The sequence below is a fragment of the Microcaecilia unicolor genome, chromosome 3 (assembly GCF_901765095.1).
Source record: "Microcaecilia unicolor chromosome 3, aMicUni1.1, whole genome shotgun sequence".
In the NCBI taxonomy this organism is placed as follows: domain Eukaryota; kingdom Metazoa; phylum Chordata; class Amphibia; order Gymnophiona; family Siphonopidae; genus Microcaecilia; species Microcaecilia unicolor.
In genome coordinates this window covers 117,880,422-117,899,402 of record NC_044033.1, presented here as the reverse complement: position 1 = coordinate 117,899,402, position 18,981 = coordinate 117,880,422, and the positions used below count along the sequence as shown (strand labels likewise).

The 18,981-nt window shown below is 41.6% G+C and overlaps 1 protein-coding gene across 1 annotated transcript in view; it reads right to left on the bottom strand.

Annotated features, from left to right (window-relative positions):
- PLCB4 (phospholipase C beta 4) overlaps positions 1–18,981 on the bottom strand; it is a 331,441-nt gene that overhangs the window by 33,866 nt on the left and 278,594 nt on the right. Inside the window, exons 23-26 of the mRNA XM_030196321.1 lie at positions 18,855–18,906; positions 14,882–14,984; positions 7,517–7,681; positions 6,194–6,398 (exon numbers count right to left, since the gene is read on the bottom strand). Coding sequence (XP_030052181.1) covers positions 6,194–6,398; positions 7,517–7,681; positions 14,882–14,984; positions 18,855–18,906 — 525 coding nt within the window. The remainder of the gene's footprint in view (positions 1–6,193; positions 6,399–7,516; positions 7,682–14,881; positions 14,985–18,854; positions 18,907–18,981) is intronic.

Here is an 18,981-nt window from a genome sequence, read left to right as displayed (position 1 = left end):
GTCGGGGACGCCCAAATCTGGAAATTTAGGTCGACCTTAGAGACGGTCGACCTAAATGTTGAGACTTGGTCGTTTCTGATTTTCAGCGATAATGGAAACTGAGGACGCCCATCTCAGAAACAACCAAATCCAAGCCCTTTGGTCATGGGAGGAGCCAGCAGCATTCGTAGTGCACTGGTCCCCCTCACATGCCAGGACACCAGAAATTGCTCCCAGGTGCATAGCTCCCTTACCGTGTGTGCTGAGCCCCCCCAAAACCCACTACCCCACAACTGTACACCACTACCATAGCCCTTATGGGTGAAGGGGGGCACCTAGATGTATGACTAAATTTAGTTGTGGGCAGTTACGCCAAGTAAAACTTGGTGTAAATGCTGACGCCTAAATTAGGCACAGACCAGGTGTATTCTGTAACAACACATGCAGATGTTAGAAACGCCCATGACCTGCCCATTTCACGCCCCCTTTTCAACTATGTGACAGAATTTATTTGCATCATGTTATAGAATATGCTCACAGTTCAGTGTGTACATTCTAATTAAGGCCAATTAGTGTCAATAATTGCTTAAGCGGAAATTATCGGTGCTGATTGGCTTGTTAAATAATTAAATTGCACGTGCAAATCCAGAATACGACTGGATTTGCACATGCAACTTAAGTCATGCTATATAGAATCTGGGGGTATACAGATAAGTGTTTTGAATATCTGGCCCAAAGAGCCTATGCTTTAAGTGCCTTTTTTGAGAGAGTGATCAATATTTTCTTAAGCCATCAAGTGGGAACAAAGAGGATCATGCTAGAGGAAATTGTCCCCTTTGGCAAACTTTTTCGCTTTGGTGGGACAGAGAAGAATAGGGTGTGTGGAGGGGGGGGGGGGGGGGGAGCTGTCACAGCCCACTGGACTTGTAATATCAATAAGGTAGCAAGACAACTGTAGCCACCTCACTGATGTCTTGCTACTCCGAGCCAGAGGAAGGGAAGATCTGGCTGGCTAGATTGAGGATTAATATGGTGCTGGCTAAATCTGGCCAGCAAAGTTAGAAAACTTGTGCTTAAAGTCAGTGTTATCCTAACTTTTTTTTTAGCCTGACCTAAACCTACCCTTGGGACTTTCCTGAATTGCACCAGCTAAATTTATCTATTTCAACTCCAGTGAATTTTCAAAGATTTTGATCACGTTGGCTATGACCAGAGCAGCTGTTTGGATCCACTGAAAATTCACACTTTAGAATATCTGTGACTTACAAAATAGTGCCTCTGACCCCTAGCGGTAGTCTCATGGTAGTACAGCTAGGGTTATAAGTACATAAGTATTGCCACACTGGGACAGACCAAAGGTCCATCAAACTCAGCGCCCTGTTCCCAACAGTGGCCAATCCAGGTCACAAATACCTGGCAAGATCCCAAAAAAGTACAAAACTTTTTTTATACTGCTTACTCCAGAAATAAGCAGTGGATTTTCCCAAGTCAATTTAATAATGGTCTATTAACTTTTCCTTTAGGAAGCTGCCCAGACCTTTTTTAAACCCCTCTAAGCTAACCGCCTTTACCACATTCTCTGGCAATTAATTCCAGAGTTTAATTACATGTTGAGTGAAGAAAAATTTTCTCTGATTCGTTTTAAATTTACTACTTTGTAGCTTCATCACATGCCCCCTAGTCCTAGTATTTTTGGAAAGAGTAAACAAACGATTCACGTCTACCCGTTCCACTCCACTCATTATTTTACAGAACTCCGTCATATCTCCTCATAGCCGCTTCAGTCTTTCTTCATAGGGAAGTTGTCCCATCCCCTTTACAATTTTCGTCACCCTTCTCTGTACCTTTTCTAATACCACTTCTTGGAGATGTGGTGACCAAGCTGGGGGCGTAGAGTGGGTTTTGATATGGATGCCGTGAGGATTGGAAGTTGATACAGATTCCAGCATTGGATCCAGGAAAACATGGTTAATGATGCTGGGGGAAGTGAGTACAAAGATTCTACTTACAATGTTGATGCCGTAGTAAGTGCATTGCAGAGAACTGCACAACTGTGTGTTAACTGCAGTATGCACCCCATGTTCATTCTCCATGGCATGCAGTTAGCATTCAGATCAGCACACGCTTTTATACCGGTGTGATAACGTGAAAACAGCTTTCACTAATTCACATGCTAACTGCTTAGTGCACTTTTGCCTCTAACTCTCTTTAATGCTACACCTCATTTTAAAGTTATAAGAAATGGAAGTGTGTGTAATAATCCAGAAGACAAAGGAAATAACAGGCTTGATGATGAACACGTGAAAACTGCCTGAAGATTTAATAATACCTTCTAAATGTTAAACACATCAGCTCAGGCTTCTCTTTTATTCACTAGGCAACTGCTCTACAGTGATGCAGAAAACATAAGCAACTGCATATCAAACTCCACAGTGGGTGGCAGTACACAAATACTAACTCAGCTCATTTAATTCTCATTAACGTCCAGCCCATTTAACCTACTCAGCCGCAGGGTATCACACACAGCTTTTCAAACTCAGTAATATTTCAACTCAATGATGTATTGGCTAAGGGAGCATGATCTTACATTTTTACACACTATTGCACTAACAATGTTTTAGATTAATATAACTCTTCCGTGCACTTCATCTACTCATTTCAAACAATCCCCTTCTTTCTTTGAAGGGGTAAACAAACATGTGGACAAAGGTGAGCCGGTTGATATTGTGTATCTAGATTTTCAGAAGGTGTTTGATAAGGTCCCTCATGAAAGACTACAGAGGAAATTAGAGGGACAGGGGATCTGAGGTAGTGTCTTACTGTGGATTAAAAACTGGTTGAAAGATAGGAAACAGAGAGGATTAAAAGGTCAATATTCACAATGGAGAAGAGTAGTTAGCGGGGTCCCTCAGGGATCAGTGCTGGGACCTCTGCTTTTTAACATATTCATAAATGACCTAGAAATGGGGGTAACTAGTGAGGTAATCAAATTTGCTGATGAGACAAAGTTATTCAAAGTAGTCAAATCACGGGAAGATTGTGAAAAACTACAAGAGGACCTTACGAGACTGGGAGACTGGGCGTCTAAATGGCAGATAACGTTTAATGTGAACAAGTGCAAAGTGATGCATGTGGGAAAGAGGAACCCAAACTATAACTATGTCATGCAAGGTTCAGCGTTGCGAGTCACGGACCGAGAAAGGGATCTAAGTGTCGTCGTAGATGATACGTTGAAAACTTCTGCTCAATGTGCTGCTGCGGCTAGGAAAGCAAATAGAATGCTGGGTATCATTAGGAAAGGGATTGAAAACAAAAATAAGGATATTATTCTGCCGTTGTATCGCTCCATGGTGCGACCGCACCTCGAGTATTGTGTTCAATTCTGGTCGCCGCACCTCAAAAAAGACATAGTGGAATTGGAAAAGGTGAAGAGAAGGGCGACAAAGATGATACAGTGGATGGGACGACTTCCCTATCAGGATAGGCTGAAGAGGCTGGGGCTCTTCAGCCTGGAGAAAAGGCGGCTGAGGGGAGATATGATAGAGGTCTATAAGATAATGAGTGGAATGGAACAGATCGATGTGGAGCGTCTGTTTACGCTTTCAAAAAATACTAGGACACGGGGGCATGTGATGAAGCTGCAGTGTGGTAAATTGAAAACAAATTGGAGGAAATCTTTCTTCACTCAACGAGTAGTTAAACTCTGGAATTTGCTGCCAGAAAAGGTGGTTAAGGCGGTTAACTTAGCGGACTTCAAAAAAGGGTTGGACGTCTTCTTGGAGGAAAAAGCCATAGAATGTTATTGAATGGACGAGGGAATAATACAGTATTTCTGGGCTCAATGGACCCTTGGTCTGTCCCAGCATGGCGATGCTTATGTACTTATGAAAATACCCTGTTTTGTTCTAAATAATGGGGTCAGAAATATGTGTGAAGGACTCACTAAAAGGAGTCTCCAGTCCTCTTGAGCTTACAAAGAACAGAGGGCCAGATGTACTAAACTTTACGAGGCAATAACGAGCCATTAACGAGCAAGTAGTAAACCCTGGCATGCACTAAATACTTTTTTCCGACGACAGTAGCAGCTAATGCAAACGGAATGCAGATGAGCAAATTGTGTAGAAACCTATTGAAATGAGATGCACTAAGCTTTTCTGCTTGCCCTAATGCTGGAAAACGCCAGGAAAGCTAACGAGAGGTCTGTACGGGAAGCTTGCTGGCACCAGGCTCGGGCCCCTCCTTGGAGGCCAGGTCTGGGGAATTTTGCTCTCTCTGCCCCCCCCCCCTATCTTGGTGGTCCTGTGTGGTCCCTCTTCATAAAAGTGGTGAGAGAAAAAGCTGGAAACTACAGGCTGGTAAGCCTCACTTTGGTTATTGCAAAAGTAATACAAGTGATCCTGAAGGAAAGGATAGTGAGTTTCCTGGAATCCAATAGGTTATAAGATCCGAGACAACATGGTTTTACCAAAGGTAAATCATGCCAAACAAATCTGATTGAATTCTTTGACTGGGTGATCAGAGAACTGGATCGAGGATGTGCGCCAAATGTAATCTACTTAGATTTCAGCAAAGCCTTTGACACGATTCCTCACAGGAAGTTCTTGAATAAACTTGAAAGGCTGAAGTTAGGATCCAAAATGGGGAAATGGATTAGGAACTGGTTGACAGAAAGAAGCCAAAGGTGTGGTGGTTAATGGAATTCACTCAGAGGAAGGAAAGGTGAGTAGTGGAGTGCCTCAAGGATCGGTAATGGGGCCGATTCTGTTCAATATATTTGTGGGCGACATTGCCGAAAGTTTAGAAGGTAAGGTCTGCCTTTTTGTGGATGATACCAAGATTTGTAACAGAGTGGACACTCCAGAGGGAGTGGAAAACATGAAAAAGGATCTGAAGAAGTTAGAAAGATGGTCTAATATTTGGCAATTAAAATTCAATGCTAAGAAGTGCAAAGTGATGCACTTAGGGAGTCAAAATCTAAGGGAGACATATGTGCTAGGTGGTGAGAAGCTGATATGTACAGACAGGGAGAGGGATCTTGGGGTGATAGTATCTGAGGATCTGAAGGCGACAAAACAGTGTGACAAGATGTATAGACAGAGGTGTGACCAGCAGAAGAAAAGAGGTATTGATGCCCCTGTACATGTCATTAGTGAGGCCCCACCTGGAATACTGTGTTCAGTTTTGGAGGCCATATCTTTCTAAAGATGCAAGAAGACTTGAAGTGGTCCAGAGGAAGGCAACAAGAATGATATGGGGCTTCAGCCAAAGGACATATGAGAAGAGACTGAAAGATCTGAATATGTATACCCTAGAGGAGAGGAGGGACAGGGGAGATACGATACAGACGTTTAAATACTTGAAAGGTATTAATACAGAAACAAATATTTTCCAGAGAAGGGAAAGTGGTAAAACTAGAGGACATGAATTGAGATTGCGGAGTGGCAGACTTAGGAGTAATGTCAGAAAATTCTTTTTCACGGAGAGGATGGTGGATGCCTGGAATGACCTCCTGAGGGAGATGGTGGGAAAAAAAAACCTGTGGCGGAATTCAAAAAGGCGTGGGATGAACACAGAGGATCTCTAATTAGAAAATGAATGATATAAAAAACAACACTTAAAGGGTTGCATATGTGTTTGCATGTCAAGTGGTGCTTAGATGGTGACTCTGGCTGCATCAACTAAGGCTGGTGCTGGACTGCCTTATATGCTCTGAGTCCCGCATATGGCAATCCAGTTTAGGATGGGCTGGAGAGAGCTTTGATGGAGAATTCAGTGGTTTGGAATGTGAGGGCAGTGCTGGGCAGACTTTTATGATCTTTGTCCTGCAAACGACAAGACAGATTTGGATAGGCTGGAGTGGGCTTTGATGACAACTCCAATACTTGGAACATAAGGACAGAGCTGGGCAGACTTCTACAGTCTATGTCCCAAACACACCAAAGAAAGACCATGATCAAGTATATACTATCATGCTCATTGTTGATTTAAATGTTGAAATGATAATGAATGTAATTGTTGGGCAGAGTGGATGGACCATTCAGGTCTTTATCTTCTGTCACTTATTATGTTACTGTGGATAAACAGAGGAAGGTAGGGGTCTACGTTCCTTTATAGAATGGACTTCAAATAGGCACATTATTAGCATCTAAAAATAAGCCTCCCTTCCTAGAATTCCCCTCCATGTAACTGTGATGCCTGCTTGTGTTCCTCTTACCTCCAAAGCCATCAGGCACATACGTTTTCAGAACAATATTGCAGAAAATTGTAGGCAGTGATAGTGGCTTGTTGCCTTCGTTTCGTAGGGAAATGTGCCGGTATCCTGCCTGAAGGCCGTCGAGTGGCAGGATCCTCTGACCAATCAACTTGTTGTTGTCATCATAAACCGCTATCCTCAGAACAGCAAGATCAGGAAGGATAACCTGGTAGTACAAAATCAGCAGTAAACATTCATTAAACTCATATAAAGAGCTTCTCTAAGGAAAAAAAAAAACAACAACCAATGCTTACTATGTCCTTCAACTGAACAGAAGATGTACCACACACATTAAGGAGACTTTTTTTTTTTTTTAATTTGTGCAGTGTTTTCGATCTGTGGTCTGTACCTAGAAGGCCTGCAATCACTTCTCTTTGAAAATTCAGGGGCTGGTAGGCAACAAGAGGATTTTAAAATCTCTATTTACCTGCATATGAACTTTTTTTTTTAAACCATCCTCCCCAGTACTCAGTAGTTGGTGGCTAAAGTTTGGAGGGTTTTATTGCTAGGGGAAAGGTGAGGCACTAATTAGTTTCCTATAGTTTCTGTATTTGGGAGAAGGATCACATACCAAATACAACAATTATTACTGTGTTATTACAATCTGCTTAATACAAGACATAATGCTGTATTGCTTAGTTGGTCATCTAATAAGACACCTTCAGAGTGAAGCATCTGTTTACTCTTTCCAAAAATACTAGGACTAGGGGGCATGCAATGAAGCTGCAAAGTAGTAAATTTAAAACGAATTAGAGAAAAAGTTTTTTCACTTGACATGTAATTAAACTCTGGAATTCGTTGCCAGAGAATGTGGTAAAGGCGGTTAGCTTAGCGGGGTTTTAAAAAGTTTGGATGGCTTCCTAAAGGAAAAGTCCACAGACCATTATTAAAATGGACTTGGGGAAAATACACTGCTTATTTCTGGGATAAGCAGCATAAAATGTTTTGTAATTTTTTTGGATCTTGCCAGGCATTTGTGACCTGGATTGGCCACTGTTGGAAACAGGATGCTGGACTTGATGGACCCTTGGTCTGTCCAGTATGGCAATACTTATGTACTTAACAATATATATGTTAATGTTATCTATATTCAAACCTTAATATTTAAATGCTTCTAAAAACAAATCTTGCACTGCAAAAGAGCCATACCGAGGGTCAAAATGAATCACACGTGAATCCTGTTCCTCCAGTTAAATATCACTGTCCTACGTTTCTAATTTCAGTATTATAAGTTGCAAATGAAAGTGACCAAAATAGGGCAGTCTCTGATTTTTAATGTCATACCTTTCGGAACACAAAGGATTCATCATTGTAAACAGGGTTCAGGCCATTGTTCATCACCATGCGTGTTCGAAACTCCTTACGTATTGTATCTGTAGGCAGCCCATACATATCTACTTCTACATATGTGCCAATTTTTTTGTCTGATAGAAATTGACCAGATATCACCTTAAAAAAAGAAACACACATCTTTTGCTTAGAAAATATTTTAGCATTACATTCAGGCACTCAAGAAATATAAGTTAACAGAAAATGCTTCCTGTATTCGGTGAACATTTTGCCCCTGGTACAAAATAAGTACCTGAATATATGTAAACCGCTTTGAATGTAATTGCAAAAACCTCAGAATGGCGGTATATCAAGTCCCATTTCTCTTTCCCTTTTGTATGTGATAATAAGGTCAATTGCAACACTCTGCTTTTAGGGGTCTATGTACTAACAGGTTTTAGTGCTATCACAGATATTAATCCCCGGATTCTATATAATGCAACCGAAATTCCACGTACAAATCCAGTCATATTCTGGATTTGCACGCACAATTTAATTACTTAATAAGCCAATCAGTGCCGATAACTGCCAATCAACAAGCAATTACTGATACTAATTGGCATTAAATAGAATTTACATGCACATCTTGCTAGGCGTATTCTGTAAAGTGGTGCGGGTAAATTCTAATGTGCGCTGCCAAAAAGTGTGTGTGTGGTCATGGGCGTGGAATGAGCAGACCGTGTGCGTTCCAAAAATCTATGTGCACGGTTATAGAACATACCTGCTCTGCGCTGAACTTAGGCGCCAGTATTTAAACCAACTTTTACTTGGCGTAAATGGACATGCCTAGAGTTAGGCATGCCTAGACATTAGACATATTCTATAAACCGGCTAGGCGTATTCTATAAATCATACCTAAATCTAGGTGCAGTTTACAGAATACACCTAGGCAGAAATATTTTCGGCACCGATTTTTCAAGCGTCATATATAGAGTCTAGTCCCAAAGGTGGATTAATATGAGCATTAGCTAAAGACCATGTTTGAAGAATACTAACATGAATGATTTTCAACTGCATTAGTACTGGTTTCCCAACAATAATGTGACAGTCTGACAGGGTGGGAGGAGGGGGGTGGGTAGGAAGTATGCATGGGGACATCAAAGCATATCATTGATATTCTAACAGGGTGGGTGTGGATAGGTGAGGGGAGGGTGATCAACAGAGACATACAGCTTTATGGTTTATAATGGGCTAGGAACCCCAGATCCTTGTTAAGTCCTTTCTGTTGGGTGTTAAAATATTCAATCATTCTGACTTCAAAGGTCTTACGTTCTTGTATGGTTTTAAAGTTACCTTTGAGGATTCTCACTGTGAAGTCACTGGTACAGTGTCCTGGTCCTGTAAAATGTTGACCAACAGGCGTGGGAACCCTGCTGGCACCAGTATTGTTCATATGATGTCTATGTAAATTGAATCTTGTCTTGAGCATCTGGCCTGTTTCTCCAATATAGCATCCTCCTTCGTTACATTTTTTACACTGAATGATATATACCACATTGGAAGATGAGCAAGTGAAAGATCCCTTTATGTTGAATATCTTTCCTTTGTGGATGACTTTGGGGTCCTGTGAAATATTTTGGCATAGTTTACAACTGGATAAATTACAGGGAAGTGTGCCCTTCTGTTCCTTTCCAGTCTGTGAAGGAAGTTTACTTCTGATTAGCTTGTGTTTTAAATTGGGTGGCTGTCGGAAGGCCAGTACTGGTGGGGATGGAAATATCTCTTTCAGTAATTCATCCTCCTGGAGTATAGGTTGTAGATCTCTTATGATTTTCCTCAGTTTTTCCAGCTCTGGATGGTATGTCACTACAAGCGGGATTCTGTCTGTGGATTTTTTCTTTTTGTACTGTAGCAGATTCTCCCTGGGTGTTTTGAGGGAGGAGGCAATATTCTTGGAGATTATTTTGGGGTTGTAGCCCTTCTGCTTGAAGGATTCAGTCAGGGTTTTAAGGTGTCTGTCTCTGTCCCCTGGGTCAGAGCAGATACGGTGGTATCTTGTGGCTTGGCTGTAAATGATGGATCTTTTTGTATGTGAAGGATGGAAGCTGGAGTTGTGGAGGTAGCTACATCTGTCTGTGGGTTTCTTGTATATAGATGTTTGTATACAGCCATCACTGATTGAGACCGTGGTGTCCAAAAAATTGACTTTTTCTGGGGAGTAGTCAATTTTGAATCTGATTGTAGGATGGTATGTATTGAAGGCAGAATAAAATTGTTTCAGAGTTTCTTCACCCTCCGTCCAAATCATAAAAATGTCATCGATGTACCGGTAGTATTTTAGAGGTTTGGTCTGGTGTGTATTCAGAAATGTCTCTTCCAGCTCAGCCATAAAAAGGTTGGCATATTGGGGTGCTGTCCTGGTGCCCATTGCAGTGCCCATTATTTGCAGATAGATATCATTGTTAAAGTGGAAGTAGTTGTGAGTTAAAATGAATTTGATTAATTTTGTAATAGTTTCTGGTGAGTATTGATGGTCCAGTGTGGATTTTTTTAGGAGTCTTCCACATGCAGCTATGCCATCCGCATGTGGAATGTTGCTGTATAGTGATTCTACATCCATCGTGACCAGAAGGGTGTTAGGTGGTAGTTGCTTGATATTTTTCAATTTATTCAGAAAGTCTGTGGTGTCTTGTATGAAGCTGTTAGTTTTGTGTACGAGAGGTTTCAGAATTCCCTCTATGAATCCAGATATTTCTTCCGTGAGTGTGCCAATACCTGATATGATTGGTCTGCCAGGGTTTCCCAGTTTGTGGATCTTGGGTAGCATGTAAAATGTGCCCACGGAAGGTTGATTTGGTATGAGTTTCTTCAGGTGAGGTTGCGCTTGTGTAGGAAATGTTTTGATAAGGTCTTTCAGCTGTTTTGTGTAATCCTGTGTGGGGTCCTCAGTTAGTTTCCTGTAGTATTTATTGTCTGAGAGCTGTCTGTGCCCCTTTTCAATGTATTTTTGTATGTCCATAATTACTACTGCGCCTCCTTTGTCTGCGGGTTTGATGATAATGCGTTCGTTAGTTTGTAGGGTTCTTATGGCCGCTCTTTCTGGTGGGGTAAGATTGTACAGAATTCTTTTTTGTTTGTTGGAGAGTTGTGATTTAACTCTATGTCTGAAACTTTCTATGTAATTATCCAGTTTGTAGTTTTGTCCCTCCTGTGGGGTGAAATAAGTGTTCTTCTGTTTAAGACTGTATTTCGGATCATTTGATGTCTCTCTATTGTGGAAATGTGCTTTAAGACGCATTTTTCTGAAGAATTCTTCTAGGTCTGAATATAGCTGGATTTCATCTAGGTTATTCGATGGGCAGAATGAGAGCCCTTTGGAAAGCACAGAGATCTCATGTTGTGATAATTGATGGTTCGAGAGGTTTATTATCCCCATTTGGTTTGCATCTGTAAAGGTGTGATCAGTATTCCCTGGTTTGTTTGGGCTCTGATTTTCACATGCCTCAGATGTGTATCCACGTGTCTCCAAAGTGTCTGGAGCTGTTGGTTCTGCAGAGCTGTAGCTATTCAAGGATAAGCAGTTTCTCTCTCTTTGATTTTGAAGAAGAGAATATAGCTTTATTTCCTTTTTGCGGATAGCAATGTATTGTTTTTCTCCTTGGATGTTATGTAGGTCCTCTTTAAGTTGGTTCACAAGGTGTGGATGTAATTCCTCCATGTTCCTCATGGTTACATCCCTTTGGGTTTGTATTATTCTTTTTTTCTTGTAGAGTTGATGTATAATTTCATTTCTCAGTTTCTGACTAGTGCGTTTGCAGAGTTTCTCTGCATAGTCAGAATTGTAAGTAGTAGCCAAAGGATTTTTGATCCTCAGTCCTTTGGGAATGATGTCATTCTTCTTGCAGATTGTCAGAAAGTAAAGATGACTGTTCACTTTTGTTTCTTTTTCCAAAAGTTTGTTCATTTGCTTTTTCATGCGGCTGTATGCGGTATCTTCCATCTTAAGTAGAGGAGTGTGGTAGCCGTGTTAGTCCACTTTTAAGGTTATCAATAGAAATCAAACAAAATAAACGAGACAGACACCTTAAAACCCTGACTGAATCCTTCAAACAGAAGGGCTACAACCCCAAAATATCTCCAAGAATATTGTCTCCTCCCTCAAAACACCCAGGGAGAATATGCTACAGTACAAAAAGAAAAAATCCACAGACAGAATCCCGCTTGTAGTGACATACAATCCAGAGCTGGAAAAACTGAGGAAAATCATAAGAGATCTACAACCTATACTCCAGGAGGATGAATTACTGAAAGAGATATTCCCATCCCCACCAGTACTGGCCTTCCGACAGCCACCCAATTTAAAACACAAGCTAATCAGAAGTAAACTTCCTTCACAGACTGAAAAGGAACAGAAGGGCACACTTCCCTGTAATTTATCCAGTTGCAAACTATGCCAAAATATTTCACAGGACCCCAAAGTCATCCACAAAGGAAAGATATTCAACATACGGGGATCTTTCACTTGCTCATCTTCCAATGTGGTATATATCATTCAGTGTAAAAAATGTAACGAAGGATGCTATATTGGAGAAACAGGCCAGATGCTCAAGACAAGATTCAATTTACATAGACATCATATGAACAATACTGGTGCCAGCAGGGTTCCCACGCCTGTTGGTCAACATTTTACAGGACCAGGACACTGTACCAGTGATTTCACAGTGAGAATCCTCAAAGGTAACTTTAAAACCATACAAGAACGTAAGACCTTTGAAGTCAGAATGATTGAATATTTTAACACCCAACAGAAAGGACTTAACAAGGATCTGGGGTTCCTAGCCCATTATAAACCATAAAGCTGTACGTCTCTGTTGATCACCCTCCCCTCACCTATCCACACCCACCCTGTTAGAATATCAATGATATGCTTTGATGTCCCCATGCATACTTCCTACCCACCCCCCTCCTCCCACCCTGTCAGACTGTCATAGTAATGCTTGAATGTTTTCACTTATATACACTGTCAGCTAGCACATTTGCTTATTTCCGATCTGAGGAAGAAGGGCAACCTTCGAAAGCTACATAAGTACATAAGTAGTGCCATACTGGGAAAGACCAAAGGTCCATCTAGCCCAGCATCCTGTCACCGACAGTGGCCAATCCAGGTCAAGGGCACCTGGCACGCTCCCCAAACGTAAAAACATTCCAGACAAGTTATACCTAAAAATGCGGAATTTTTCCAAGTCCATTTAATAGCGGTCTATGGACTTGTCCTTTAGGAATCTATCTAACCCCTTTTTAAACTCCGTCAAGCTAACCGCCCGTACCACGTTCTCCGGCAATGAATTCCAGAGTCTAATTACACGTTGGGTGAAGAAAAATTTTCTCCGATTCGTTTTAAATTTACCACACTGTAGCTTCAACTCATGCCCTCTAGTCCTAGTATTTTTGGATAGCGTGAACAGTCGCTTCACATCCACCCGATCCATTCCACTCATTATTTTATACACTTCTATCATATCTCCCCTCAGCCGTCTCTTCTCCAAGCTGAAAAGCCCTAGCCTTCTCAGCCTCTCTTCATAGGAAAGTCGTCCCATCCCCACTATCATTTTCGTCGCCCTTCGCTGTACCTTTCCAATTCTACTATATCTTTTTTGAGATACGGAGACCAGTACTGAACACAATACTCCAGGTGCGGTCGCACCATGGAGCGATACAACGGCATTATAACATCCGCACACCTGGACTCCATACCCTTCCTAATAACACCCAACATTCTATTCGCTTTCCTAGCCGCAGCAGCACACTGAGCAGAAGGTTTCAGCGTATCATCGACGACGACACCCAGATCCCTTTCTTGATCCGTAACTCCTAACGCGGAACCTTGCAAGACGTAGCTAATCAAGAAATGTATTAAGTTATGTCCAATAAAAAAGGTATCATCTTATTTTCTTTTCCATGTTTTATTTTGTTTGATTTCTATTGATAACCTTAAGAGTGGACTAACACGACTACCACACTCCTCTACCAACAATAATGAACATCTTAATAATGTAAAAAATTTTTAAAGTATTTATATATCTTTATTAGGTACCAAATTTGTACACCGCCTTATTCAGGCAAGGTGGTATATTAATTTCAATAAACCATATTAATACTGGACATGCACCCAGGTCACATAAGTCAGGAGAATTAAATCTATCTCAGGTGTACCTAAGGGGTTCTTTTATTAAAAGGCATTAAGCCTTAACATGTGATTAGAATGCAAGAAAAGACTTACTGCAAAACATGTAAAAGCATTTTGCGGTATTTTGCCAGTTTTCACGCACTATGCATTACCTATTTTTAAAAAATATGTTTTTAGGAGGGACATGTCATGGGCTGAGAGTAGGTGTTTTCCTGACATCCAGCTAGCATGTTATGGTTAGCATGCGCTACACAGATAACACAGACTTAACATGGGAGTACTTAGCCTCTCCTAAACTGCTCCTGCTTTAACTTTCTGCAGGTCTCATGTGCTCACAGCAACATTAGTGCAGGAGCTACGAATTAAAAAAGCCCTATTAAGTGCTGTGTTAAATCTGGGTTTAACATGTGGCGAAGTCCTGCATTAAATGCATTAAGCCCAGATTTCAGTGCATTTTAGTAAAACAGTCTCTAAAGGGCCCATTTACCAAGCTGTGGTAGGGTTACCATGGCAATGTCAAGTGGCAAATTGGCCCTACTGCCAGGCTAACACAGGAGCTGGCAGTAGTGCCGGTGTATGCTGCGTACCATTTCTGGTGCTCAAAAAATAAGTTTATATTTTACAGTCGGGTTAGTATGGGAGCTCTTAGGCATCCCCAGGAATTGGCTGCACGACAAGTGCTTAAACTTACCACACGGCCATTTCTGCTTAAAAAAATCCTTCTACCTGCTGCGGTAAAAGAGGGCCTTGGCGTGCAGCAAATCTGCATGTCGACGTCACTGCAGGGGTCATTTTACCACAGGTTTGTAAAAGGAGCCCTAAGTTTCCTACTAGTAATCTGTTGCAATGCTCACATTACACCACCCCCCCCCAAGCGCATCAGAAACTCTGGAGCCACTCTCCACAACTTTAGAAACCCCTCTGGGCCCTTGCAACATTAGTGACCCCTCCCCCCCCCAAAAAAATCTCATTTTAGGATTTCAGAGACTAGCCTTTTCAATAGTGGTAACCACCAACAGATCCTCCCTTCTAACATTAAATTTGTCCCTCGGATCCTCCAAACATTAAAAATCCCTTCCCTGGTCCCACCCAACATTAGAAACACAATTTACCCATATAAATTGCTTTAAAATGGTCTTTAATATGTTAACTGTCCATGAATTTTAACTCAGATTTATATGCTTGTTCTTTACCTGGACTGAACAAGTTGCTGCTATGACACCATCAACAGGAGTCTCGGAGAATGGGTCAAATGTCCTGTCTGGGCGTCGCATGAAGTCTGGCTTGAGAAGGTACCTTGTTTAAAGACAAATGGTGGCCTTGTTTATAAATAGAATGCTAAACAGATTTGTCATGCATCACTGCCATTCTCTAATGCAACACATTCATGTAACCAATTTGTGTGCCCATGGATAACAGATCTTTTCTGTTTTCAGATGGGATTTTGGTGCATTCCTGATCATAGCTGTGCTTTAGGATATTCTCTTCTGAATGAGGGATCAAAAATGGAATTGAAGAAACCCAGCAAATGCACCTGCCAGATGAATATAACTTTTAAAATTTGCACCCTAGTCCATAAGATCCTCTACGGAGTTCACAAGGTCTTTATAGGATTTGTAATCCAGCTCTTCTTCTATACTAATCAATGTTCTTTTTCAGAGCAATCTGGGCTTTATCACAGTTTACCTTCATGATGGGACTAGCCAGATAGACTAATCGATTTCGTGTCTACAGCAGTGTAGAGCCTTGGATTTACAACTTGCTGGCCTATGTGAATGGCCTGTTCTATCCATTTCACAAAGAAACTGGCCACTCTTATGTCTATCTAGCAAGTACAGCTGTTATGATCCCTTCTAAGAGTGTTGTAATCATATTAGTCTAATGATGGAATGAACTAGAATGTGGAGGGCAACTCTATAACATTGTACCTATATTTAGGTACCTAGGGGATGATTCTATAAAGGGTGCAAAACATTAGGCACCCAAAATAAATCTGTGCACTAAGATAGCATTTGTACACCCAGATTCTGTTACAGAATACAGCCTAAGTTTGGCGCCAACATTTAGGCACCCACACTCATCCCATCTATAAGGCCTAAATTTTGGCACCTAGGTGCACAGTACTGTTTGATGCCTAACGGGCTGATGATCAAAAGTAAACGAAGCACTAAAAGCCATTAGCGCTGTTCTAGTGCATGCACTCATCAACACCAGATGATCAGTGGGGCTATCACTGTAAACAATGAGCGTGCCAGGCACTTGTGCAAATAGCATGCAAATATAGTAAATCTCATGTAAATAAGGCCATTTCGTATTCCTCCTCAATGATCAAAAAATAGCGCTGCAATGATCAGAGGTGTTGAATGGCGTTAGACAGAAAACAATACCACAAAATAACACCAGATTAGGGCTGGCGTTACTGTCGAACATGTCCCATCAGCTAAAAAAGAAATATGTATATGTATGTAAACTATCCCCCCTGTCTTTGTCCGTGCTCCACCCAAACTCTGTCCATGGACACACCCACTAGCAAAATACATACCATCAAAACCCAGCGCTTACTTTTCTCCTAGTTGGTATTACACAAGAGAACATTTATGCGCATTTGTGCCATGTAAAACTACGTGGATCTGTATAGAATTACCCCAATGGGGGCTAAAATTTTATACAGGTTTCTGCATGTGTAAAGCTTTTGACAAAGGCCTTTTCTAAAACTGTGTGACTATGCGGGTATAAGTTGGTGTGTTTACAAGATTGTGTACATGTAGGTATTCCCAGGGGTGCAGTTTGGACGGGGTGGAGTTGCAATGTGCGTGCATTTGAACATTCAGTTTTGGATTGGGTATCTTACTCTCATTTCCAAACTTTCCTCATTCTTATTCCCTCCCCATGTAATTCTTTTTGCATATTAGCCAATGTTTTACATGCACAAATAGGGTCTTACAAATATCACTGGGGATATATGAACAAATGAGCAGGGCTTAATTTCTGGGAGAACAGCCTGGAACGTCATTCCACCACTTTTTTTCCAGAGGTGTTCTATTCTAGCCAGTGAAGAGGAGGAGAAGGAATGAACCTGAAGCAGAGCAGAGTACAGTCATTCTAGTCCCTCATCCAGCCTTTCTTCCCCTATTGCTCCTGCCCCTGGTCTGTCCTCTTCCCCAGCTCCACAGTTCCACTTCCTTTTTGTCTACAAATTAAACCCTGTATAAGAGTATGTGCAGTGTTGGGTATGATTTCAAATCAAGTAAATTGAAATTACAATTTTAAAACATTTTGTATGATTTTTGATTTTTATTTCAAATCACTCTTATTCTCAGTGGCGTTCCTAGGGGGGCTGACACCCGGGGCGGATCGCCGATGTGCCCCTCCCCCGGGGTGCAGCGCGACTCCCCCGGCAAAAGGACACCCCCGCGAAAGAACCCCACCCCCCGGGTGCATGCCACTGTGGGGGTGCTGCGCGCGCCTGTCCTCCGTTCATTCCATGCTTCTTCTCTGCCCCGGAACAGGAAGTAACCTGCTCCGGGGCAGAGAAGAAGCATGGAATGAACGGAAGACAGGCGCGCGCACGCGCGGCGGCGGCACCCCCCCCCCCCAGCGGCCTGCACCCAGGGCGGACCGCACCCACCGCCCCCCCTAGGAACGCCACTGCTTATTCTGATTTTGATTTTAGATTTGAAATCACATAGTCAAGTGATTTTGTATCTTTTGCACTTATAAAATAAAAAATCATTTGCTAATGGATGTTGATTTAATCTTAGGATTCATGGATTTACTACTGCAACGGTCAATAACATTAACGAGGTTTAAACTTGAGCCTGAGCTACCAAACTCCGTAAACTCTATTTATATATTAATTCTTGCTGCATATGGACTTATAATTCGCTCCCTATCATAATGTAAATACATTTTAATATTCTCACAAATGGAGAATCTATGTGGTTCTGACTACAAAGGAAAAGTGGGAAAGGAGGAAGCAGCAGGTAAGAAGCACTGCTCGCTGACTCCTCCTTCTGACTGGAGGACAATGTCCAGCGAGTAGACAAGAGAGATAAACTTCTGTGGGCAGCTGAAGGTCTAATTCCCCCCACCCACCCACACATTCTCTCTCTTTGTTCTTCCAGCAGCTGCCTAACCAGGACAAAAATCTGCCTTAGAAGATGTTAAATTATCACATGAGACAGCCCTTCCTAAATGCTGGGCCTTAGGCACATGCCTTAATCCTACCCTGGCCTCATTTAGGTGCCCATGGTTATGCCAGGTGTAACTGCTTGCACCTAAATGTAAGGTGCACCAATACTGGGTTACACGAGTGCTCCATAACAGTATCTTGACACCTGGATGTCACTACAGAACAAGGCACCAAAAATGAGACACTCACTTATAGAATTACCACTATAATCTCCAATTCTTCCCCCTGGAGATCCTCATAGGCATATCGAAGTTCCGAATTTTGAAAACAGTCCGGCTGGTATTCATTGCTGTTTAACTGGCCAGGAGCCTTTCCTGGCTGGTTAAATAGAATTTAGCCAGCTAAGCTCTAATAGTCATCCTGTTATCTCCACTGAATATTTGTGGTTAGCACATAGTGGCAAACCAGCCAGTGATACAGACGATTATCCACGAATACTCAAGTGCTGGCCTGCTAAGTTTAGCAGCTAAATCAGACTTCCTAAATAGCAATCATATCTTTGGTCGCTATAAAGTTAACTGGCCAGCGCTGAATATTCACTTAGCTGGTTAAGTTTGAACCGACCCCCCAAAAAACTCGGATATTCAATGCCTGGCATTGAATATCCCGGGTCAGTGCCAATTGCGGCACTTATGTGATCTGAAAATCAGGCCCAGTGTATTTATAGGAGCAGAAAAGCAGAAATCTTATTGAATATAGGAAGCCAGAGATGATTGATTACTATAATATTGATAAACAGGTTAGAGATCTATAAACATAATTAAACAGTATTGCTTTTCACATGATAATGAAATTGAAAAGTACATTTATTACACAAGTGAGTAAGAGGTTTATCCAACAACACTGCTCATTGAAATTCTACTCCTGCACCCTACTTTGTCCTGCAACCTATAATTAAAAGTGACATGGTTTTATTAAAGTCAGACTACAGTGCTCTGATACATGGTGACAACTGTTTAAATCACACTACTCACCCACATGATCCATTATACTCAAATTTTCCCTGATTCAACTGCATCGCTAAATCTGTCAAGAGACAAAAACAATGTTATCTCGTTTGCCCACATGCAGCAGACCTTGGACATTCTCTTTTTTATTACT